Genomic DNA, 22387 nt, shown 5'->3' on the forward strand with positions numbered 1-22387 from the left:
AAATAGTGGTAGTGAACTCAATTAAAAACGACCAAGTAGTACAAAGCTATCAGGAGTAAAAAAAAAAAAAAAAAGTAGTAGAAATTGATGAATTAGTATTGAGTTTTCTAGAAGTTATAAAGCTTGGCTTTGTTCAGTATTCCTCACAGCATAGCTCAATTAAATTTGCACTGGATTCACAGAAAACTATGAGGAAGTGTTTACCTTTCCCATTGGTACTAACACGAAATATGAAAAAAAAAAAAAGAGAGAGAAAGAATATTAAGTTTTTATAAGAAAAAATACACCAAAAGAAATATACCAGAAGGTCAACAACCATGAATTTAAGAAGAAAGGAAAACTATTATGTACATTCTCCAATAACGAAAAATAAAAAACCAAAATAAAACATCATCCTCTAAGTTAGAAGTGGATCCTATACTTTTAAAAGGTAAGAAGGGAAAGAAAAGATGGATTATTACGTCAACATCACTTTTCCCACATGGCTACATCAATAGAGAAGGGCTTATAAAACCGGAGAGTGGCTTCAGACTGTCAAACAAGAATCCATAGTAAGAAACGCTGCATTTCTCCCCCATAACAACTAAGACACTGAAAACTAGCAATAGGAGTGTATATTTTCAGATAAAATGACATTTTCAAAGACAATAAAACAGTGAACAAAGAATTTTATCAGACTTACAGTGTTATAAAGTTCTTCCAGTCTCGGAATGGTAAGGAATTTATGCATGCTTACTCCATTTTCAATAAGAAGTTTTACAAATGAAACTCTATCCATTACAAGAGCATCAAGCATAGCTTGTTCCAAGGATCCAACCTAGAGTATCAAATTAATAAATACATTTCACATGTTCCAACTATCAATTCCTTAAATACAAGTCCTTATGATTTATACCTAAATGTTCTCAAAGTGTGGGAACAAAATGAGAAAGATGCAAAACGGTTACCTAAGGTATTTAGAGAATGTATACAAAGACCCACCTTACACAGGATTCCCTAAATAATGTTGCATAAATGCTCTATCTGTAAGACAGCAAATGTTGTATGGGGGTGGGAGAAAGGAGCTACGAAATCCATCACCAATTAGATTGAGAAAACAGGGCTGGAGATGCTCAGTGGGTAGGTGCCTGCTTGCTGCCCAGCTCGAGAGCTGGAATTACAGAAGTGTGTCACCCACTCAGTTTATGCAGTGCTGGAATGGAACCCAGGGATTCCTACAAACGAGACAAGCACTCTACCTACTAGACTACATCCCAGTTCTACTTTTAATACTACATCATTAGATGCTTAAAAAGAACTCTTTGTAGTAAAAATTAATTTGGAAATCACTGTGTGTACACTGCTGTTTTAATATCATTTTGTGGTTGGGGGAATCCATGGATATAAAACCTGTAGCTACTAAGTGTCCATTGTCATTATATGGTGTATTTAGATTATCTACATACCAACCACTGCTGTCCATAAACAAATACATGATTTTTGGCAATATCAACTCTGTCCCATGCCAGTGTGAGGATAAGCTGGTCAAATGCAGATGCATTAGTACCTAATTGAATAAAGAAAACAGTTGGTGAGTATATCTCTATCACTTTGTAAGCATTTACAAACTGTCCCTAGAACCCTTTAATTTACACAGCTGGTGTCTACCACCACGGAGCATTTGTATTTTCAAGTATAAAAACTACATTGCCTCAGAATGTAGGAACCGAGGAACCAAAGATGATTTGTTTCTCCCACAGGCATAGTACTTCAAGGATTGTGAAAAATGTTTTTTCAGGTACTTTTCTGCACATATATAAGTATAGCCATATATTTTAAATTATTAAGAAAGGGATAGACTATACATTAGTAAGTGGGATCTGAGCTGGAGAGATGGCTCAGTGGGTAAACATACCTGCTCCCAAGCCTGTCAACTTCCATCTCCTGGCCCCACATGGTAAACAAATGTTCTCCAACCTCTACATGTGCATCACAGCATGCGCAAATGTGAATGGGTTTACACACCACACATAAATAAATAAATGCATTTTTTTTTTAAAGATTGAATAAACAGGATCAGGGATGAGAAGATAGCAGAGTGGATAAAGTATGTGCTCTGCGAACATGAGAACCTGAGTTCTGATCCCTATCACCTTTGAAGGAAAAAAATGGTGAATGTAACCCTATGGCTTGGATGGGGAGGAGAGAGACAAGTGGATTTCTGGAGTTTGCTTGCCAACCAGTCTCAACAGATCAGTGAACTAAACACACACACACACACACACACACACACACACACACAGAAAGATGGAGTCAGAGATGAGCATGACATGTAACATCTGTAATATTAGCATTGGGACGCTGCATCAGGAGGACTGCCATGAGATTAAAGCCAGGTAAATCTACAGAGCAAGTCTGACTAAAAACCTAAGTTTAGTAGCTGCCTTATGAGACTCACTCTACGTGGCTTTCCTTAACAGAATAGTTTACTTTGTATGTAATAATCTTCAAAGCATGAAATAGTTAAAACATTCCAGTACATAGATATTTAGGTTACTCTGAAAATTTTCAAGTATACTTTAGTTCATGTTTGATTATTTAAATACAATGATTCTCTAGAAGCTAATTTTCTGGATATAAGAATATGACTTTAAGCTAGGCGGTGATGGCGCACATCTTTAATCCCAGAACTCGGAAGTCAGAAGCAGGCGGATCTATGTGAATTTGAAGCCAGCCTGGTCTACAGAGCAAGTTCCAGGATAGCCAGGGCTTTACAGAGAAACCTTGTCTTAAAACCCAAACAAACAAACAAACAAACAAAATATCACTTTAAAGCTTTCGATACATTCAAGAAGCTTGTACCATTTATATAGAAGATCTGTACTTCTCTACGTGGGAGGAGAGGTAGTGGCACTTACTTAGAATTTATTTCTACTTTAATTTATTATTATTAATTTTTGAGTTTTTGAGACAGGGTTTCTGTATATCCCTAGCTGTCCGAGAATTCGCTCTGTAGACCAGGCTGGCTCTGAACTCAGATCTACCTGCCTCTGCTTCCCGAACGCTGGAATTAAAGGTATGCATCACCACTGCCCAGCAAAGTTAATTTATTATTTTTAATAAATAAAATTTATTTTCTAGAATAACCAATTGTGGGACTTCTTCCTGATGAAGACTAACTCTCAGCAGTGGTTAATTACCTGTAGCTATTCATCTAGGGGGAGGAACTTTGTGAGAGTCACCCATCCACTTTACATGTCAATTGGTCTTACTGTTTTGGTCTTGTTTAGATAACATATTGCTGAGGTTTCGTGTGGCAACCCTCTCACAGCTAGAAGATATAATATCACAGCAGACTTCTTGGTCTCCTGGCTTACAGTCTTCTTGCAAAATGTTCCTTAGGTGTACATTTGTGTTGCAAATGCAGCAACTGGGATTGAGCACCCCACTGCAAGTTGTTCTCCACATTTTCAGCAGCTGTGGTTTTTGTGAACATCCCTATCTTACATTAAAACAAGCTTCTCTGATGAGGAGTGAGAGCTACATTTATTAGACTAGGTCAGCACACAGAATGCCTTGTTTCTATTTTTATACAATAATAATATTGGAAAACAATTCCATTAACCATGTCTTTGGATTCTTCCTCAAATTTTCATACTCATTTTCTCCATAAGATATTCATCTTTTTTTTAAATTTACAACTTTTAATTTATTTATTACTTGTGTGTGTGTGTGTGTGTGTGTGTGTGTGTGTGTGTGTGTGTGTGTGTGAGAGAGAGAGAGAGAGAGAGCGCGAGCGAGCGTGTGTGTGTGTGTGTGTGTGTGTGTGTGTGTGTGTGTGTGTGTGTGTGTGTCTGGGTGTGTCTGTGCCACAGCAATCATGTGTAGACCAGAGGACAACTTTCATGAATTGATTCTCTCCTTCCACTATAGATTCCAGGGACTGAACTTATATTATCAGGCTCATGTGGCAAGTGCTTTGATCCGCTCAGCTGTCTCAATGGCCCAATATAGCCGTTTTCAAATTCCTTCACTTTAACATTGATTCCTTAGTTTCTTCCTTTGTAAGATGAAGAAAAGATTAAAAAAAAAACAACAGGCCACGTAGGATGACTGGCTAGCACACAGAATACATATGACAAACAGTAAAGAGACATAGTGTTCTATTATTATCTTACGTTGTGATATCTATGTCATCTCTCTTTTTACTATATTTATAGCTTCTGGGTTTCTTAATACTTATGCATCTCTTGATCCCAAGATGATATATACTTAATTATGTTATTGTTTACATTTTAAAACATTATTTTTAAAAACATACTGGCAAGTTGTTGTGGTCTAATATTTGGGACATCCTTATGGATAACGAAACAGTGACCTTTGCTCCTGCCAAATATGTCGTTTTCAGGTACCCAGACAAGACACTATTTTCATGTCTTATTTCTGAAAATATTTTTCACTGTGACATTTTGTTCTATCAGTGGATATGTTTGGTAAGATTTTGGGAGAAAAACAAAGTACATACGTATCAATCCCTTATTCCTAAAAGACAACACTAGTTTTCAAATTTTCTTCAAAAGAAAACAGCATATCCCACACACACCTTGCTTGAGATGGAGCATCTTACTACCTTAGAGTATGCCCTTTCAGAGGCACTGGCCGACAGTGAGACGCTCTGGAATTCCAGTACTGAGATTACAAGTGCACAGCACCACCTGACTTTACATACAGGGGCCTATATACAGCAAGCATTTTACCCACAACTCACACCTGTTTTTTTTTTTTTTTTTAAATTAAAAAACTGCTTTTCCATATAATGTATTTGAACAAGTTCCCCTCAATTCCTCCTAGATCCATTCTACCTCCTCAATGTCATGTTCTCTCCCCTATCAAACATGTAAGCATTTACACACTCAGACACACAAAACCAACCCCAAAATGAAAATGAAAACAAACAGAAAGCCAATAATATAAAATAAAAAAAGACTAAAATGAAATAAAAATTCTCCCCCTACAAAAATAAACCACAGATGCCAGGGCAGCTCCAATGTCCAGGAATAATTGGTCAATGCAAAACCTGTTCTGGAGGCATAAATTTTCAAAAATAAAAATAAAGGTCTACAGGACAGAAAACTACAAATCTACAAAACTAATTTGTTGTTAACAAAAAAGTAATGGTGTCTTTCATTTAAAAAAAAAAAAAACTATTGAAAACCCACTCCTTAACCTTTAGCTAAATGAAAAGTCCTACCTTATATAAATAAGATACAAATTAAAGATTATAAGATTTTAGAATCTTACCTTTTTAGTCAAGCATGGTGGCTCAGACCTTAAACCCAGCACTCGGGAAGCAGAGGCAGGAGGATCTACATGAGTTTCAGGACAGCCACAGCTATGGCCAAGACTGTCTCAAAAAACCAAACAAAATAAAAAACCCTTACCTTTTAGCAGTGCAGTAAGTATCGCCACATCTATATCTTGATGTTCCTCTGATCCAATGTGGAAAACAGTGATCTAGTTCAAAATATATTAATATTATGTCTTTATTTTTAAAGCTAAGGTATTATAAAACAAAAAACAATTTCAATTACTACAAAGAAAAATGTCTTTATATAGAAACATATCTGCAGGACTGGCAAGATGGCTAAGTGGGTAAATGTGCTTGCTTGCCATATGTGACGATTTGAATGAGGACGGCCCCTGTAAGCTCGTATTTGAATGCTTGGTCCTCAGTTGGTAGAACTGTTGGGGAAGAATCAGGAGCTGTGGCCTTATAGGAAGAGGTATGTCACTGGGAGTAAGCTTTGAGGTTTGGTAAGCTATAACATTCTCAGTTAGCTCCCCTCCCTCGTGGTTGTCTCAACATGAAAGCTCGCAGTTACTGCTCCAACTCCTTGTCTGCCTACTGCCATGCTCCCTGCCATGATGATCATGAACTCACCCTCAAACTGTAAGACCCCATTAAATGCTCTTTTGTAAGTTGCCTTGGTCATGGTGTTTCTACACAGCAAAAGAAAAGTAATTAAGACACCATACAAACCTGACAACTAAGTTCAGTCTCCAGAAACCATGTAAAGGTGGAAGGAAAGAACTGACTATACAAAGTTGTCCTCTGACCTCGATGCATGCATGCCCATACAATCACACACACATACAATATTAATGTTTTTATACAGAAATAAATTTTTGAAGTCACTTACATATCTCTATAACTACAGATTACTAAATCTATAGACATAATATTTCAACCCTAAAATGAAACAGAAAATTAAGATTATCACTAATCAAATATATCATCAGGTATATCCAAAAGTAGTTTGTTTCATATCACAATCACTTCTTTTTAATCTATCTTATGTCTGTCAGCTGACTAAGCAGTTTGTGGGTAGAGGTTAGAGATTACTATCAGGACAAATCATGTTGCTCTTTCTACAGAGTGAGAATTTATTCAAGTGATTAATGTATTCCTTTTTTTCTTTTGAGGAAAATTCCTGCAATGTAGGAAGCTTTTACGTAAGTACTTTCAAAAAGTAAAAGGTGATTACTACAAAAGTACAAAGTGTTCAACTACCTTCATTTCAAGGAGAACAAAGCCTGCAATGACAGACAATGCACATCAGCACTTGATCAAAGTCAAAGATCAAGAAGCGACAGCAATTCCATGTTCCTATCTACTTACAAAACTTACACTTTTATCTCTGAAAATAAGCCTATGTTTACATGTATGAAACGAAGCAGCACAGACCTTTAATCTAGTAGTCTTCAACAGAGTAAAAGGCTTAAAATACTTTCCCAAACATTTTGTTAGTTAGAGAAGCCACTAGCAACTATAGTTCTTCTCCTTTGTGGGTGTGTGCAGGGGTGGGGTGGTGGTGGTGTGTGTGGTTTGCACACAGCATCCACATAAAGGCAAAGGGCAATTAACAACAGTTGGTTCTCTCTTTACACCAGGTAAGTTACAAATTCAGGTCATCAGGCTTGATGGCAAGCACCTATAGCCACTGAGCCATGCTGCTTATTCCTCTGCAGTCTTCTTAAATACTAAGCATAGGCAGTTGAGACTCAGTTATGAAAATTCCTTTAAAAGAATAAATACAATGTCTCAACACTATATGAAAATTAGTCTTTAGATGCCATCAGTCAGCTGGAGATCGGTAAGTAAATGACAGAACAGCTTTAAAAACTTAAAACACAAACTAAAAAGTAAAATATTGTATGAATTAGAATGTGCTTTAAAAGAAATAAAATATTTATTTTGCTAAAATCTACTCACAAGCTCTTTTTTTTTCATGCACTCCATCAACGTTTGAAATAAATGAACTGCTTCACTCTGGCCAAAGTTAAAAGTTTTTTTGATAGTTGATATAATATCAGGCTCTGCTGCATCGGGAAGATTCCTGGTAGAAGAAGAAAAACAACTTATTTCACTTTCACCCTCTCTGTAGGATCAAAACGAAGTACAGGTAGACTCAAGCAAGGTTTCCTGAAGGTTCTGTAGTAATGCTAATTAGTAACTTCCTGAGACACCCATTATTAATATATGGCATAAGAAAAGGAATGGAGTATTTTCACTTCAAATTATTTTGTGAATGTTTTAAACAAAGTATGTGGTGTAGTATTAGTACTCAGATTTTACAAGGTATCATAAGGATAATTCTATATTATGACTTATAAAACAATTTACCAAGGTGTCTTCAACATGGACACATTTACACAGCTCAAAGTATCAAAATGGAGAAGTTCATGATCAAAGTCTCTGTTGGTCTAGTTTCACTTCAGTTCTTTTCAGGAATCACAAAAGTCAACAAATGTGATGTTCTGTGGAATATTCCTTTACGCTGTGTGAATATATGTCGCTGTGATTGGTTTAATAAAGAAGCTGACAGGCCAATAGCTGGACAGGATAAGGTTAGGCGGGAGAACCAGACTAAGGACACGGGAAAAAGAAGGGTGGTATCAGCGGAGTCGCCAGCAAGACATGGAAATGAAACAGAAGATGCAAGGTGAAAGAGAAGTAAAACCATGTGGCAAAAAGTAGATTAATATAAGTGGGTTAATTTAAGTTGTAAGAGTTAGCTAGTAACAAGCCTGAGCTATTAGCTTGAGCATTTATAATCAATAATAAATCTTACTGTGGTTATTTGGGAGCAGCTGCCAGGACACAGAAAAACTCCACGTACATGTTCTAAAATCTTTTTTTAGTAATTTGAGTAATTTTCTTCTTAAAAGTGAAAGTTCACAAGTTCCCATGTCATCCTGGCCTAAAGGGCACACTACTCTCTGCACATGCATGCCAGTTTGGGTGTATGTGCTGCTGTAGGCGAGCACAGGTATCTCCTCCTCTGGAAACAGACTCATACATCATCTGCCCATTTAGTTAACTGCTAATGTTCAGAAATTTAACACACAGGTTCCATCTTTACTCAGCTACAACCATTCCACTGTACAGATATGCCAAAATTTATTTATTTAGGCTTCTTCTGGTAGATGTTACACTATGTTACACTATGTCCTTTGCTTGTACAAATCACCCTACAACAAGAAATTCTATACAAGTGTTCACCTGTAGAAACCATTACATTAAATTAAACTATCGCCGGGCGGTGGTGGCGCACGCCTTTAATCCCAGCACTCGGGAGGCAGAGCCAGGCGGATCTCTGTGAGTTCGAGGCCAGCCTGGGCTACCAAGTGAGTTCCAGGAAAGGCGCAAAGCTACACAGAGAAACCCTGTCTCGAAAAACCAAAAAAAAAAAAAAAAAAAAAAAAACTTTAAATTAAACTATCAGGTCAAAGGTATGTCTCCAAAGCAATCATTGTTTTCTAAAGATGACCAAAATTTAGTTCATTCCAAAAGTGTATGACACAAGCTACTGCCTTAGGTCTGAACAAAGTATTTTATTCAATCTGAAATTTTCATGTTCATTAGACAAAGGAGTCCAGTACAGCATAAACTACAAGACTCTAATATATTATAAAGTCTGCTATACTCTACACTCACCCTCCTTCTTCTGTCTGCTTATGGATATATGCTAGTAAATCTGCAGCTCTGCCTGTCCCTTCACACACAACAACTGGAACAGGGGGGCTTTCCTGAAGGTACTCCAGTACTGTAAGGATGACATTTGGCCCGCCTTCAAATATCAAAGCCACCACAGGAACACCTTGCCCAATTCCTGAAAAGGATAAAAGTTTAATTAGTAAATCTAACAAAACTCAGTAATTTAATCTTATTTCTTATGAGACAGTTGGCTTTTCTTGATGCACTGGATGTTAGTAACAGTCAGTCTCATACAACGGAGCACTAAACACTTAATCGCTGAAATCTGTTCTGGGTGATAAAATCAGAAATTCAAAAAATGACTTAGTGCCAACTAGAATGTGCATATTTACTGAAAATAAACTTTGTGTATTTATTAACTGAGCTCTTGGTAAGTTATGTATTAGGATTAATTTGTGGCTTAGTATGCCTAGTTTCTTTGTTTTTTTCTTAGTTTTGAAAGTCTTGTCATGTAACCCAGGCATGTCTAGAATATAAGATCCTCCTGTCTCAGCCTCCTGAGAGCTGTGATTACAAGCAAGAGCACCATGTGGGGCTTGTTTTACATTTTAATACTGTATTGGTTGAATTTCTAATATATATCTACTTTTATTTAATTTCAATAAGAATCTAAGACCAGGACTGGAGAGATGGCTCAGCAGCTAAGAGCACTGAATGTTCTCGAAGAGGACCCGGGCTGAATTCCCAGCACCCACATGCTTAAACTCATCTTTAACTCAGAACCTGCTTTAACACCAGTCCCAGGGGATTTGACACTCTCTTCTGGCTTCTGTGGGCACCAGGCATGCACACAGTGCACAGACATATGATACAGGAAAATGAGACACCCATAAATGTTAAATAAATAAATAAAATTAAAAAAAAAAAGAATCTAAGACATCTACAAGATAAAAGAAAGAAATTAGTGAAGAATGCTACTTTTCATTTTTACAACAACCTAAAGTGTGGTGACAAAACATAAAATACTACTTTTTTTAAAGATTTGTTTATTTATTATGTATACAGCATGTATGACTGCAGGCTAGAAGAGGGCACCAGATCTCGTTATAAATGGTTGTGAGCCACCATGTGGTTGCTGGGAACTCAGGACCTCTGGAAGAGCAGTCTGTGCTCTTAACATCTGAGCCATCTCTCCAGCCCCCCATAAAATACTTTAAGTATAGGTTTATAAAACATCACTAGTTCTCAGAGTGGGCAAGACGGCTCAGTGAGCAAAGCAAAGCATCAATGAGTTCAACTGCCAAGTTCCACAGCAGATCTTGAGAATCAGTTCCCAGGAGCTATCCTGTGACCTCCAGTCACCCCACACAGGGAGAGAGGAAGTAATAAAATAGAATAATTGTATTTATTTTTATTTAAGATGTCCTTTATGTGTACAAGTGTTTTGTCTGAATGTTGGTCTGTGCACCACATGTGTGCCTAGCGTCCTTTGAGGTCAGAATAGGGCACTGTATCCCCTGGAACTGTTGTTATGGACAGCTATAGGCCACCATGTGGGTGCTGGGAACTGAACTCAGATCCTCTGCAATAGTAACAAGTGCTCTCAACCACTGAGCCATTTATCCAGTCCAAGAATATTTTTTAAATTACTGGTTTACACAAACGTTGTGACTCTACTATGTATGCTCTTCTGTAATTTTTGTATTTCTATATCACAGCATCAGAGTTCATCTTCTTGGTGTACTAGGGTTATAGAATTCCTTCTACTTGTAATAAAATATAGAGGTTGAAGAAGAAAGTTCAGTCACAGTTGGAAAGGAAAATCTGTTCCAAGAACATCAGCTTTGAAGACTCATTTGCCAACAGCAATACAGGCTCACTTGATAAACTTTAGGCAAAGCTCATTCTTACTGGTATTGCTTGCTCCTTTTACATCACTACTGCCTCCCTACCCCCCCACCCCCCACCCCCCTTTTTTTTTTCTTTTTTCTTCGTGACAGGGATTCTCTGTGTAGCCCTGGCTGGCCTCAAATTCACAAAGATCAGCCTGCCTCTGCCTCCAGAGTGCTGGGATTAAAGGCATACACCACTATCTTGAATGTTGAAGATACGTATTAGAATCACCCACCACACATGCCGGGCGTTGGTGGCGCACGCCTTTAATCTCAGCACTCGGGAGGTAGAGGCAGGTGGATTTCTGTGAGTTCGAGGACAGCCTGTTCTACAGAGTGAGTTCCAGGAAAGGTGCCAAAGCTACACAGAGAAACCCTGTCTCGGAAAACAAACAAACAAACAAAATAATAATTATCACACATTAAGGCTGTTAGTTATTAACTACTTTGAGCTATAGGGGTTTCCAATAGCAACAAAGTTTAAAAACAAACAAAAGTTTTTCTTTTTGGATTTGGCCTTGAAACCTAAGTATGCAACTTGGCCTGAGATGCCTTTTCTTAGGTCGTACCATTTTGTTTAAGATCAGCCATTTTTAGATGCTTTGTAGGTTCTCTTGCTATGTAAAGAAAGGTGTACTTACTTCAAAGAGCATGCTACTTTTCAAGTATGCTACTGGCTATTAATACAGCTTTGAATAACTAAACAGTAACAAATCTGTGACCTTCTTACTAGCATGAATTCTTTGCTGATTGATGGTTTTTTCAAGGTCTCGTCTCAGTCTGACTTCTGCCCCATACTTCCCAACAGTGCCATCATCCACCAATATGAAATGGGAGTGGAGATTATTCAGAACATTCAATTTGCTCAGGGGATTTAATAGGGTTTGATAAGGAGCAACCACCTAAACAAGAGCAAAATAAGAGTCAATGGAAGGCAGCTGAATGTAATTCAGTGTAAGTTAAATTCTGAAGTGACCCACAAAAGGTATCATTCTATTTTCATTTAGATATGAAGAAAAAGCATAAGCTTTTAAGTATTTGAAGATGAGTAACAGATTGAACCACATAATTACATATTGCTCCTTTCTGCAAAATGATGCTTTTTATCATCACATGCAAATGGAGCAGTAAGGAAGTATATATACAGTGCTAATAAACTATAAGGTTATTTAGTGAGTAAAGTACAATACAGAAGACAATAAGAAAACAGCAAAACATGATAGTGTTATTTTCCAAAGCATAGATACAACCATTTCAAACTGACATTAGAAATTTAATAACACTCGAAAATGATCTCCATAATTCAGTTGTTGTTGTTTTGTTTTGTTTTTTGAGACAGGATTTCACTATATAGTCCCAGCTTGCCTGGAACTTACCACATAGACCAAGCTAGCTTTGAACTCAGAGACTGGCCTGCCTCTGCCGCCACTGCTTCACGATGGCATTAAAGGCCTGTGCCACCATACCCAGCTAGTTTTATTTTAATAGGCTTGTGATGAATATCTATAAACCAATTCACATCTTCAACTTATTCAAATAAAATACTGTAATTTGATTCCTAATCTTAATGACAAAATTAATCATTAATGTTATAAACAAAGGGCCGATCTCTAAGTTCGAGGCCAGCCTGGTCTACAGAGCAAGTTCTAGCACAGCCAGGGCTCTCAAAAAACAAACAAAAAAATCAACTACAAATACTAATATGATATGGAAAACATGTTAAAATAACATTCTACATACATCAAAGACAGAAAACAAAAAGTACCAACACTATTATAAGCATTTATATTGATAAATGCATTTTCCAAAGGATCAGAAAAAGGCCACTGGAACTTTTGTTTTAAACTTAATGTTAAAGTATAGTATAGCCTATCAAGTCGGCCAACATTATTTCTGTTTAGGCTCAAATTTAAGACATACAAAAAGCATTCTTACATCTCTCCCAACAAGATCATTTCTGTTTTCTATCACTCCCCATGGAGCTATTCCAATAGTGCAAATCTTTCGAGATGATCTGGAAGCATGTTCTTTGAGGGCATCACCAACATGTTTTGCCACACCTGTTCATACAAAATTTATTCACCATTAGAAAAACCCTGTATTTACCTTCTAACATTACAATTTACGATGTTTCTTTAAACAGAAGATTCTAAGGCTGTAAGATCCTAAGCCAAGCTTACAAAAAATGTAAAATAACCAAATAGATTAACAAAACAAAATCCCACAATATCAAATCCATTGCAACTGTTCAAAACACATGTAAACTGAATCCTATCACACTGGTAAGTAGTCCTGGTCCTAACCAACTGATGTATCTTTTAGTTTGCTTCTTGTAACATATTAGATCCCATCTTTCATATAAAACATAGAAAATAACATCTTCACTGATCTTTTCCCACTGCCTTCCTTGCTTACAGTCTTATTTTCAAAACACATTCAAGTAATCTTTGTTCTTACCAATTAGCACCTTAAGAAACCTTCACTTTTTATTCAAGAGGTAAAGGCACAATGTTTGTAATGGCTTTTAAGACCTTAAAAAGTTATCAGTCTATTACCCGTGATCCACTGCGCTTCCATATCACCATGCTTTACCATCTCCCAAGAACTTCTAACCAACACTCATTGCTTACTTCCCCTTATATTACAATACACTAGTGATTTTCTCATCTCTCCGTGCTCTGCCCTAAGTTTTTCTGTTCCTTTGTTTCCTTTCATCTTTCTTGAAATGTCATCTTATCAGTAAAAATCTGCTTACTCTTGTCAACTTGACTGAATTGAGAAGTGAAGAGACTGGTAAAGCTCAGGTCTGGGTGTCTGATGTTTCCAGACACATTTGATCAGGGAGGCTCTGATGTGATAAATGGATTCATAGTACAATGCCATTATTTAGAGGTCATGAAGGGTAGGAGATAGGGCCAAGCTGAAGGAAGCAAATCTCTACAGACATGTCCTTGCTCCTTATATTTCAACCTCCCTGCTTCCTGGCCAATATGGCATGAACTTCTCTACCCTGCCATGCTCGTCCCACCATGGCAGACTGATATTTCTAAAACCATGAGTCAAAATAAACAGTACCTCTCTTTAAAGGTGGTTTTTCTCAGGTATGGGTAATGTAAGGAAACAGCTATAGTAGTCTATCATTCTGTGAGATGGTGCTTCTTTATCCCATGTTTCTGCATAGCACTGATCATCTAATATACTATATATACATATCTAAATTATCCTCCTACTGCATACATATCCCCCACTATAATACTGAAAGTGTCTATTTTAAAGAATATATATATATATATATATATATATATATATATACTACAGCTCAAAGAATGTGTAACAATGAGGCTCAATAAATAATTATCAATAATGAATCAATGAGATACTTAAGGTGATTTAAATAAATAATTATGTTTCACTTTAATCATTAAAATTAACCCATCCTCCTTCAATTCCAAGTTTAAACATTACACAAAAGATCTTGAATGAAGGGGGAATAAGAGATAAAAAAATTAATTTTTGAAGGCCATTTTTTTCCACAATTTTATTTTTATGTGCATACAAGTCTGCCTGCATGTATGTATGTGAACCACATATGTCCCTTGTGCCTGACAAGGCCAAAAGAAGGTGTCAGATTCCCTGGAACTGGACAACTGTGAGATGCCATGTGAGTGCTGGAAACAAAATTCATCCTCTGCAAGAACAGCCAATACTCTTACCTACTGAGCCATCTCTCTTGCTGGCAAAGGAAACGCCTTTACCACTACCAAAGGAGCAGACTATCATTCTTCTACCAGTGTATCAGTAGTCAGAAAACGGTAACACTTTGCTTTACAGTAGTCAGCAAATATTTTTGTAAAGGACAAGCAGTAAGCATTTTGACTGTGCTGAGTATTTACTTACTAGTCTTTGTTACAATTATTCACCTGTGCTATTGTAGCACAAACAGATAAACAAATGAATGTGGTTATGTTCAAATAAAATTTTACCCATACGAACAAAGATTAACTAAACTGGATTTGGCATACAGGTTAACTTTGCCAACTTTTGCTCTAAAGTGTGTGTTTTAATGGCCTGAATGACAACCAAGCAGATTAAGTTATTTTTACCAGTGATATTACCAAGGATTATAGATTAATAGAAGAATCAAATATATTTATAATTTATTATTTCAAATGCCTAACTGATATGAAAGACTGACAAATATATTTAATAAAACTGAAAGTGTTCATATTACCTGTGTTTACTCCTCCAGTTAAAATCCAAGCTCCAGTTGTAACTGCAGCTTTAATAAGACCCTTTCCAAGCAACTGCTTGATTCTTGGATGAAGCTCAAATTTCTGCATGCCTCCATGTACAGAAATAACAAGTTTGGGTAACTCCATTTGCCATTCTTTAAGCAGAAGTTGCAGAATGATTTCAGGTTTGGTATCATATGACAGTCTCACATACTAAAATGAACAAAGGGCCAAAATAACAATGTTCACAGATTTAATAATGCAACATTATCTGTTATTCAAAAAATTTACTTGCCTAGGGTTGGTGGCACATGCCTTTAATCCTAACAATTGAGAGACAGATGCAGGCAGATAGCTGGGAGTTCGAGGCCAGCCCAGTCTACAGAGTTGTTGTGGGATATTTGTACACTGTGAAGGTTTACTGCTATGATTGGTATAATAAAAAGCTGAATGGCCAATAGCTAGGCAGGATGTATAGGCTGGATTTCTGGGGAAAGAAAGGAAGAAGAGGAGGATTATAGGCATGCAGGAGGAGACATGGGGAGGAAACAGGATGTACCAGATGGAAGAGAAGTAACACCGTGTGATAGAAAATAGATTAATATAAATGGGTTAATTTAAGTTCTAAGAGCTAGTTGAGACAAGCCTAAGCTAAAAGCTAAGCTTTCATAATTAATATAAGTCTCTGTATAATTATTTGGGAGCTGGCTAGTAGGACAGAGAAAGACTTGTTACATATGGGGCCCAACTTGCAGGCACATATTTCCACATAAGGCCTGAGAAAACTTTAAAAAAAAAAAAAAAAAAAAAAAAAGCAGCACTTTATAGTAACCTAGTGCTTTCGACTTAAGAGACGGTGGCTGCTGTACAGTGAGCACTTGAGCAGCCATCGAGCTAAGCAGAAACAGCATAGGCTCAGCAAATTCCCAGAGCTGGAGATGCTGCTCCCAGCTGGTGCTGTAGACATAAGGCTTGGCTCTCACAGACCTGAGCAGAACAGAGCCAGTGGCCAGCTCAGAGCCACGCAGCAAGCAGGTTTAAGGCTTGGCACGCACAGTCAGAGAAGGCTGCAGATGTACAGCAAAGCAGTCCAGACCAAGAAAACCTCTAAAACAGGTACAGCAAAAAATGAGAATAGACAGTCATAAAAAAAAAGGTTAAAAATAATAATAAAGTCTTTAAAGAAAGAGTAAAGTAATATATATTAAAGTAATAATATATCATATAATAATGTGTGTGTATATATATATATATATACACACACACACACACACACACACACACACACACACACACACACACATACGCGCCATGTAAGGATGGAAAATGCACAGGGCATCTGGATCCTGTATGGTGCTTTGAAGACTTTAAATTTTTTGAATGCTGATGAGAGAACAGCAGCTGCTGAGAGACACTGGATTATGAAAGGAACTGCTAAAGTAAACCAATCTATATATTCTAAGAATGTCTTGCCAGGCGGTGGTGGCGCACGCCTTTAATCCCAGCACTTGGGAGGCAGAGGCAGGCGGATCTCTGTGAGTTCGAGGCCAGCCTGGACTACCAAGTGAGTTCCAGGAAAGGCGCAAAGCTACACAGAGAAACCCTGTCTCGAAAAACCAAAAAAAAAAAAAAAAAAAAAAACCAAAAAAAAAAAAGAATGTCTTAACTTTAAAATGGAAGTCAAAAAATATGTTGCATTGGGGGAGAGGTAATGCCTTTGTTTCCATGGGAAACAAAAAGTTATGGTTCTCTTCAAAATTAATGAAGATCAGATTTGATTTGGGGAGAACTCCTGAAAATCCTGGCTACAGACATGGAAAAAGAGAGAGAGGAGAGAGGACAGAGGACAGAGGAGAGAGAGAGGAGAGAGAAGACTACAGGACAGATGACATGTTGATATGACATGTTGATCCCTTGATATGGGAACAGCTCTGAGACTGGATGAGACACGATAAATCTTCTTCGCTACAGAGTCCTCATGACTTATTACATGCCATCCTTTCATATGGCATGAATAGAGGTTTGCTTATACAATCCAAATGGACTTAAGTTGACAGATGCCTTTTACCTGCTTAAACATAAAACAAAAAATCATCTTTAACTGACTTGTGCATACTGCATATTCTATACTTGTGTTAATGAAGAAATATATGTTGCCTTGAAAAGTTTGTGTTTTCAGACAAAAAAGGACCAGACACCAATAAAGAGAAATAGCCTGGAAGATCCAGCCTCTCAGAATGCCACTGTTGCAATTTCCTCAAAATTCTACATCCAGAACAACTTCAAAACTGCTAGCTGAGATGGTTCAGCTAGCTCTCCCACGACTTGACCATTATTATCCCAATTTTCTCAGGGTCCCCAAAAGATGCCATCACACTCAAACAGAAAGCAGTTTAGAGAACGTGACGCCCACATTCACAAGAGGTGGAGTGTGTGGTTTTTGGTCATTTGGTGGGTTATGGATGTTTGTCATTGTTTGGGGGGTTGGTTGCAAATTGTTACTTGTCATGGTAAGGGAGGAAACAGGGAGGTTAGATTCAGGGATCTCATTCTGAAGAGAAAAAGGGGGCATAGAACACAAAAATGATGAGATAAAAGGGTAGATTATTGAGTCTCCTTTTGACCAACTACTAGTCTCAATATTTTACATTGGTATAGATTTTTGTATATTGATACAAATTTAAGGTTATTTTTGTTAAATGTATATATGTTTCTACTCTTGTTTGTTTTTTGATTTTTTGAGACAGGGCTTCTCTGTGTAGCCTTGGCTGTCCTAGAACTCACTCTGTAAACCAGGCTGGCCTTGAACTCACAGAAATCTGCCTGCCTCTGCCTCCAAAGACATCACCCAGCCTTTCTACTCTTGTTGAAAGTATTGTTGTGCCTATGCAGCTCATTTAAAAACGTAAAGTTTTAGTCCTTGAAAGCTAAGCTATGTAGGATAATAAACAAAGACAGGTTAGTAGTTAGTCATCCATAATAATCAAACTTATTGTCATGTTAGGTATCTTTTCAAGAACAAACAGAGATATATTTTAAATAGATAAATGGTCTTCAAACACTTTAAAGACCTACATAAATAGCACTTAAAATGTTTTAATAATCTAAGACTTTTCATGACAGTGAGACATGTCAACTCCTGGCAGCACCAATTTACTTCAAAAAAGGATGATGGGCATCAAAGAACCTCCATATAGAGTTTGTTTTCATTTGTGGCAAAGTTAGCCACTAGGCAAAGAAACTGCCCTTGTCTTGACTGCTGACAGTATGTTGTCCAAACCAGACAAGCAGGACACAAAGAAAGCAGCTGCCGAAATTTGCCAAGACAAGGTAGGATAGTCCTTCAAAATTCCTAATTCACAAAAAAGTCTATCAGATATTCTAGGTCTATATGCCAAAGAAGGATGCCCCAACGTTGCAGTGGAACCTTGGGTGACTGTCCAGGCAGTCAGCTGTTTCTGCCATTTCTATAGTTTTGGAAGTTGCTTTCTCTGCACTTCCTGTTTACTCAGGTAATAATATATCCTTCTCAGGGCTCTGATGGAATTGAAGACCAGATAGGTATAGTTACAGTTTTCCTTGTTATCAAATTCAGAAAAAAAACTTACATAAGAGATGTAAAGTTTATAAGGTTGAGAAACATAAAAACTTAAGCTATTTAAAAAGATACTTATTAGGATGATAATATAAGTTATGATAGTTTAGGTATAAAACTTTAGACTCACTAAGATAGGATAGATAACACAGTACTTTCTCCAAATTTGCCAAATATAAATAGTCTGGACATTGTAAATTTAATTCTTACCTGATAACTGTTCTTATTGTATATAGTTTTACTATGCTAGAGTTAAAACCTTCCCTTTTGATTTAGAAAAAAAAAGGGAAATGTGGAATATTTGTACACTGTGTGAAGATATATTGCTGTAATTGATGCAATAAAAAGCTAATGGCCAATACCTAGGCAGGAGGTATAGGGCAGATTTCTCGGGAAAGAAAGAGGACTATAGGTGCACGAGAGGCATCAGAAGACACAGAGAGGAAACAGGAGGTACAAGAGGAAAGACAGGTAACACCACATGATAGAATATATATTGATATAAATGGGTTAATTTAAGTTATAAAAGAGCTAGTTGAAACAAGCCTAAGCTAAAGGCCAAGCTTTCATAATTAATACAAGTCTCCCTGTCATTATTTAGGAGCTGGCTGGCAGGACAGAGAAAGACTCCTTACACAGAGTGAGTTCTAAGCTAGCCAGGCGTACACAGGGAAACCCTGTCTCAAAAAACAAAAACAAAAACAAAAACAAAAAAAACCAACAAAAATTTACATAAATTAGGCAATATTTACATTCCTAAAAATATAAAATAGCAAATGGCTTTTAAATTTTGAAAAATTTTTGTGATATATAGTACTAGCATTATAACTCACACAAATTAATACAAATATTCATTTATCTATTTATACTCAATTATCAATTAATTCATCAGCAGCACTTACTGCCCTGTTTAACTATGAGTACACAAAGAGTAGGAAACATTAACAAAGAACATATGTTTTAGGAACCAGTCAGCTAAAAAGCAGTAAGAACTTATGGGATTAAACAGGAAAACTTGGAGATGAATATGCACTACTTTTCCTAAGACAGGGAGGAGGAAGAACAATGCAAAGTTTATAAAATGTCAATGTAAATGATTAACAATTACATGACAGAACTTTTAAATACACAGAATTTAAATTCCCGCCAACAAATGCATATAAGTCATAAGAGAAATAATGCAGTTACAGATATTCTGAAAGTTCTTACATTGTAGAGTGGTAAAAATGAGAGATGGTTAATATTTAACAGAGAGCAAGTTATAAAAACTGTGTTTATTACAAGATCACACTAAAGAACAGATAATGTATGAATTAAGGAAGCCAATAACAAAAAAAATTATTTAACAAAAATAAGACAAGGGGATAAGGAAAAATAGGGAGACAAGCAGATAGGTAATACTATGATGGTTAAACTTAAACTCAAATACAAAGATTTAATTTTAAAAAATAATCTATACAAGCTACTAAAAAGATACTTTTGGAGATTTGATTTTGTTTAGCAGACAGGCTTTTCCTATACTACCTAGACTGATGCCAAAAGTGGGCTCAAGTGATCCTTGTACTTTGCTTTCTCAAGTAACACTGTGACAGGTTCAATGCCTAGAAAATGATGTCTTTTACCTTAAGAAGAGTTTAAAAGGGAAAGGAAAGAAAGGAGGTTTAGCTCTCCTTTCAGAAAACACAGATTCTTTCAACAGAATTAAAATAAGACTTTTTATAATGATAAATGATTTGATCTATAAAAATACAATAATTCTGCACTTATGTCAACCATATAAATAACTTTAATATATGCACTGAACCTTACTTTCTGTTTTGGTGCTACACGTATTACAAGATAATTGAAATAAAAAATAAACCAAATAAGTGACATACCTTAGCTCTGTAGGAATGAGAACCCCCTTGAAAATTGATGACTCCGTAAGCATCTGTTGGGCTCTGTTCCGTGTGCTTTTCCACAGACCATTCTTCTATTGCTTGATTAAAATGTTCACCCAATTTCACATCTGAGTATTTCATGGCAAGACTTGCAGTAAAGCAAGCATGTTGCTTGACCAAACGACCACAGAAACACCTAAAAAGAAAAAGCAAGAGCATATAGCACCCTTTCACCAGGCAATAGTGGCACACACCTTTAATCCCAGCACTACTGGAGGCAGAAGCAGCCAGATCTGTGAGTTCAAGGCCAGCCTGTTCTACAAAGTGAGTTCCAGGACAGCCAGGGAAATTCTGTCTTGAAATATAAATAAATTAAATTAAAGAGACCTTTCAAAAAATTAAGAGTGACTGGAAAGGGGTAGGAAGGGTAACAGAATCCCTGTGATACAACAGTAACAGAGGGAAGACTGGCAAGGGAAGGGCATGGGGAACAGGGATATGGGGGGAAATAACCCAAACTGTGCATGTCTGAAAATGCTGTAAAGAAACCTGCTCATTTGTAAGCTAATTAGAAAGTAAATTTAAAAATTAAGTTACTGAAAAACTGGATTAAAATGAACATAAAAAGTCTGACTTTTTGATTCTACGTTTTTTTGTTTTTTTTTTTTAACCACAGACTAGGAATAGAACAAGTACAATAGCATATGATAATGAAAAATTTAGTGTAAGCCATTTATAAATTGTGGTATATAAGAGAAATAATATTCAGCTATAGAATGAGATGAACTTTGAATAGACACAATATGGATGAAAGTCAAAATCATGCTGCCAGTGACATAAGCCAACCACCACAATGAATGTATTTACACGACTCCAAGCACACAAAATTCAAGAAAATGCAAACTAACCTATCTTTTCGAAGGGTGATAAAATGATTACCTGTGGCAGGAGCAGAAAGAGTTATAGTATGCTACCTAAAACTACTCTAGAACATGTGAATTTTATCCCACTGTGTTATACCTAGTGAGTGTTTCTCATATATCAGTTATTTTTCAAAATTTCTGCAACGCATATTAAACGTACCTGACAAGCTGCTGACATATCTGACATCCTGGAAGACATCTATAAAATGCAGAAAGATAAATTATTACTTCATGAAAAAACATTTATTTTAAAGTAAACTATATTAAATTCATACAAAAGTATGAAACAAAGGAAAACTATATTATATAATTAATTTCAGTGATACCATAGATCATGTACACCTTGGTTTATACATTCAAATGACCCTTTTTAAATTTGCATAGACTTGTAAGTATTATTAATTTTGAAATAAAACTAAGCAACTACAGAGTAAAATGACAAATTTAACTACATAAAACTACATTTACATGTAGTAAAAATCTGCAACTAATAAGATCTAAACATAAACTTTTAAAACAAGTTAGTTTCCCCAATATATAAAGAGCTTCTTTAAATCAATTTGTAAAAATCTAACATAAAACAATGAAAAAATATGAACAGAGTTGACAGTAAAAACATATATAAAGATTCAATTAGGAAAGATTTAAAAAATATTTGAATAGCTTCATGAACATATAGAGAAGTTTTTTATCTGCTGGTGACCTATATTTTGTGAACTGTATTTTTATGGAAGACAATTTTATAATATTTGTCAAAATAAAAAATACCAATTCCTCACACTCTATCTCAAGTTCTAAAAGTACGGACCAGAACTGGAGATGTAGCTCAGTGGTAGAACACCTGTCTAACAGGCATGGAACCCTGGCTTCAACTCCCCAGCACTAATA

The 22387-nt window shown here is 36.4% G+C and overlaps 1 protein-coding gene across 5 annotated transcripts in view; it reads right to left on the minus strand.

The window, feature by feature from the left end:
• Trpm7 (transient receptor potential cation channel subfamily M member 7) overlaps positions 1-22387 on the minus strand; it is a 98930-nt gene that overhangs the window by 49321 nt on the left and 27222 nt on the right. For all 5 annotated transcript variants that reach the window (XR_008214845.1, XM_052723049.1, XM_052723048.1 and 2 more), the window contains exons 3-12: positions 21660-21698; positions 20574-20772; positions 15101-15314; positions 12805-12929; positions 11600-11771; positions 8978-9152; positions 7253-7376; positions 5421-5493; positions 1446-1546; positions 683-817 (exon numbers count right to left, since the gene is read on the minus strand). Coding sequence is in view for 4 of the 5 variants with exons in the window: in XM_052723049.1 (XP_052579009.1) it covers positions 683-817; positions 1446-1546; positions 5421-5493; positions 7253-7376; positions 8978-9152; positions 11600-11771; positions 12805-12929; positions 15101-15314; positions 20574-20772; positions 21660-21698 (1357 nt within the window). In the remaining variant the exon portion in view is untranslated. The remainder of the gene's footprint in view (positions 1-682; positions 818-1445; positions 1547-5420; positions 5494-7252; positions 7377-8977; positions 9153-11599; positions 11772-12804; positions 12930-15100; positions 15315-20573; positions 20773-21659; positions 21699-22387) is intronic.

The sequence above is a fragment of the Peromyscus californicus genome, unplaced genomic scaffold (assembly GCF_007827085.1).
Source record: "Peromyscus californicus insignis strain IS unplaced genomic scaffold, ASM782708v3 Scaffold_7__1_contigs__length_154581171, whole genome shotgun sequence".
Lineage (NCBI taxonomy): Eukaryota > Metazoa > Chordata > Mammalia > Rodentia > Cricetidae > Peromyscus > Peromyscus californicus.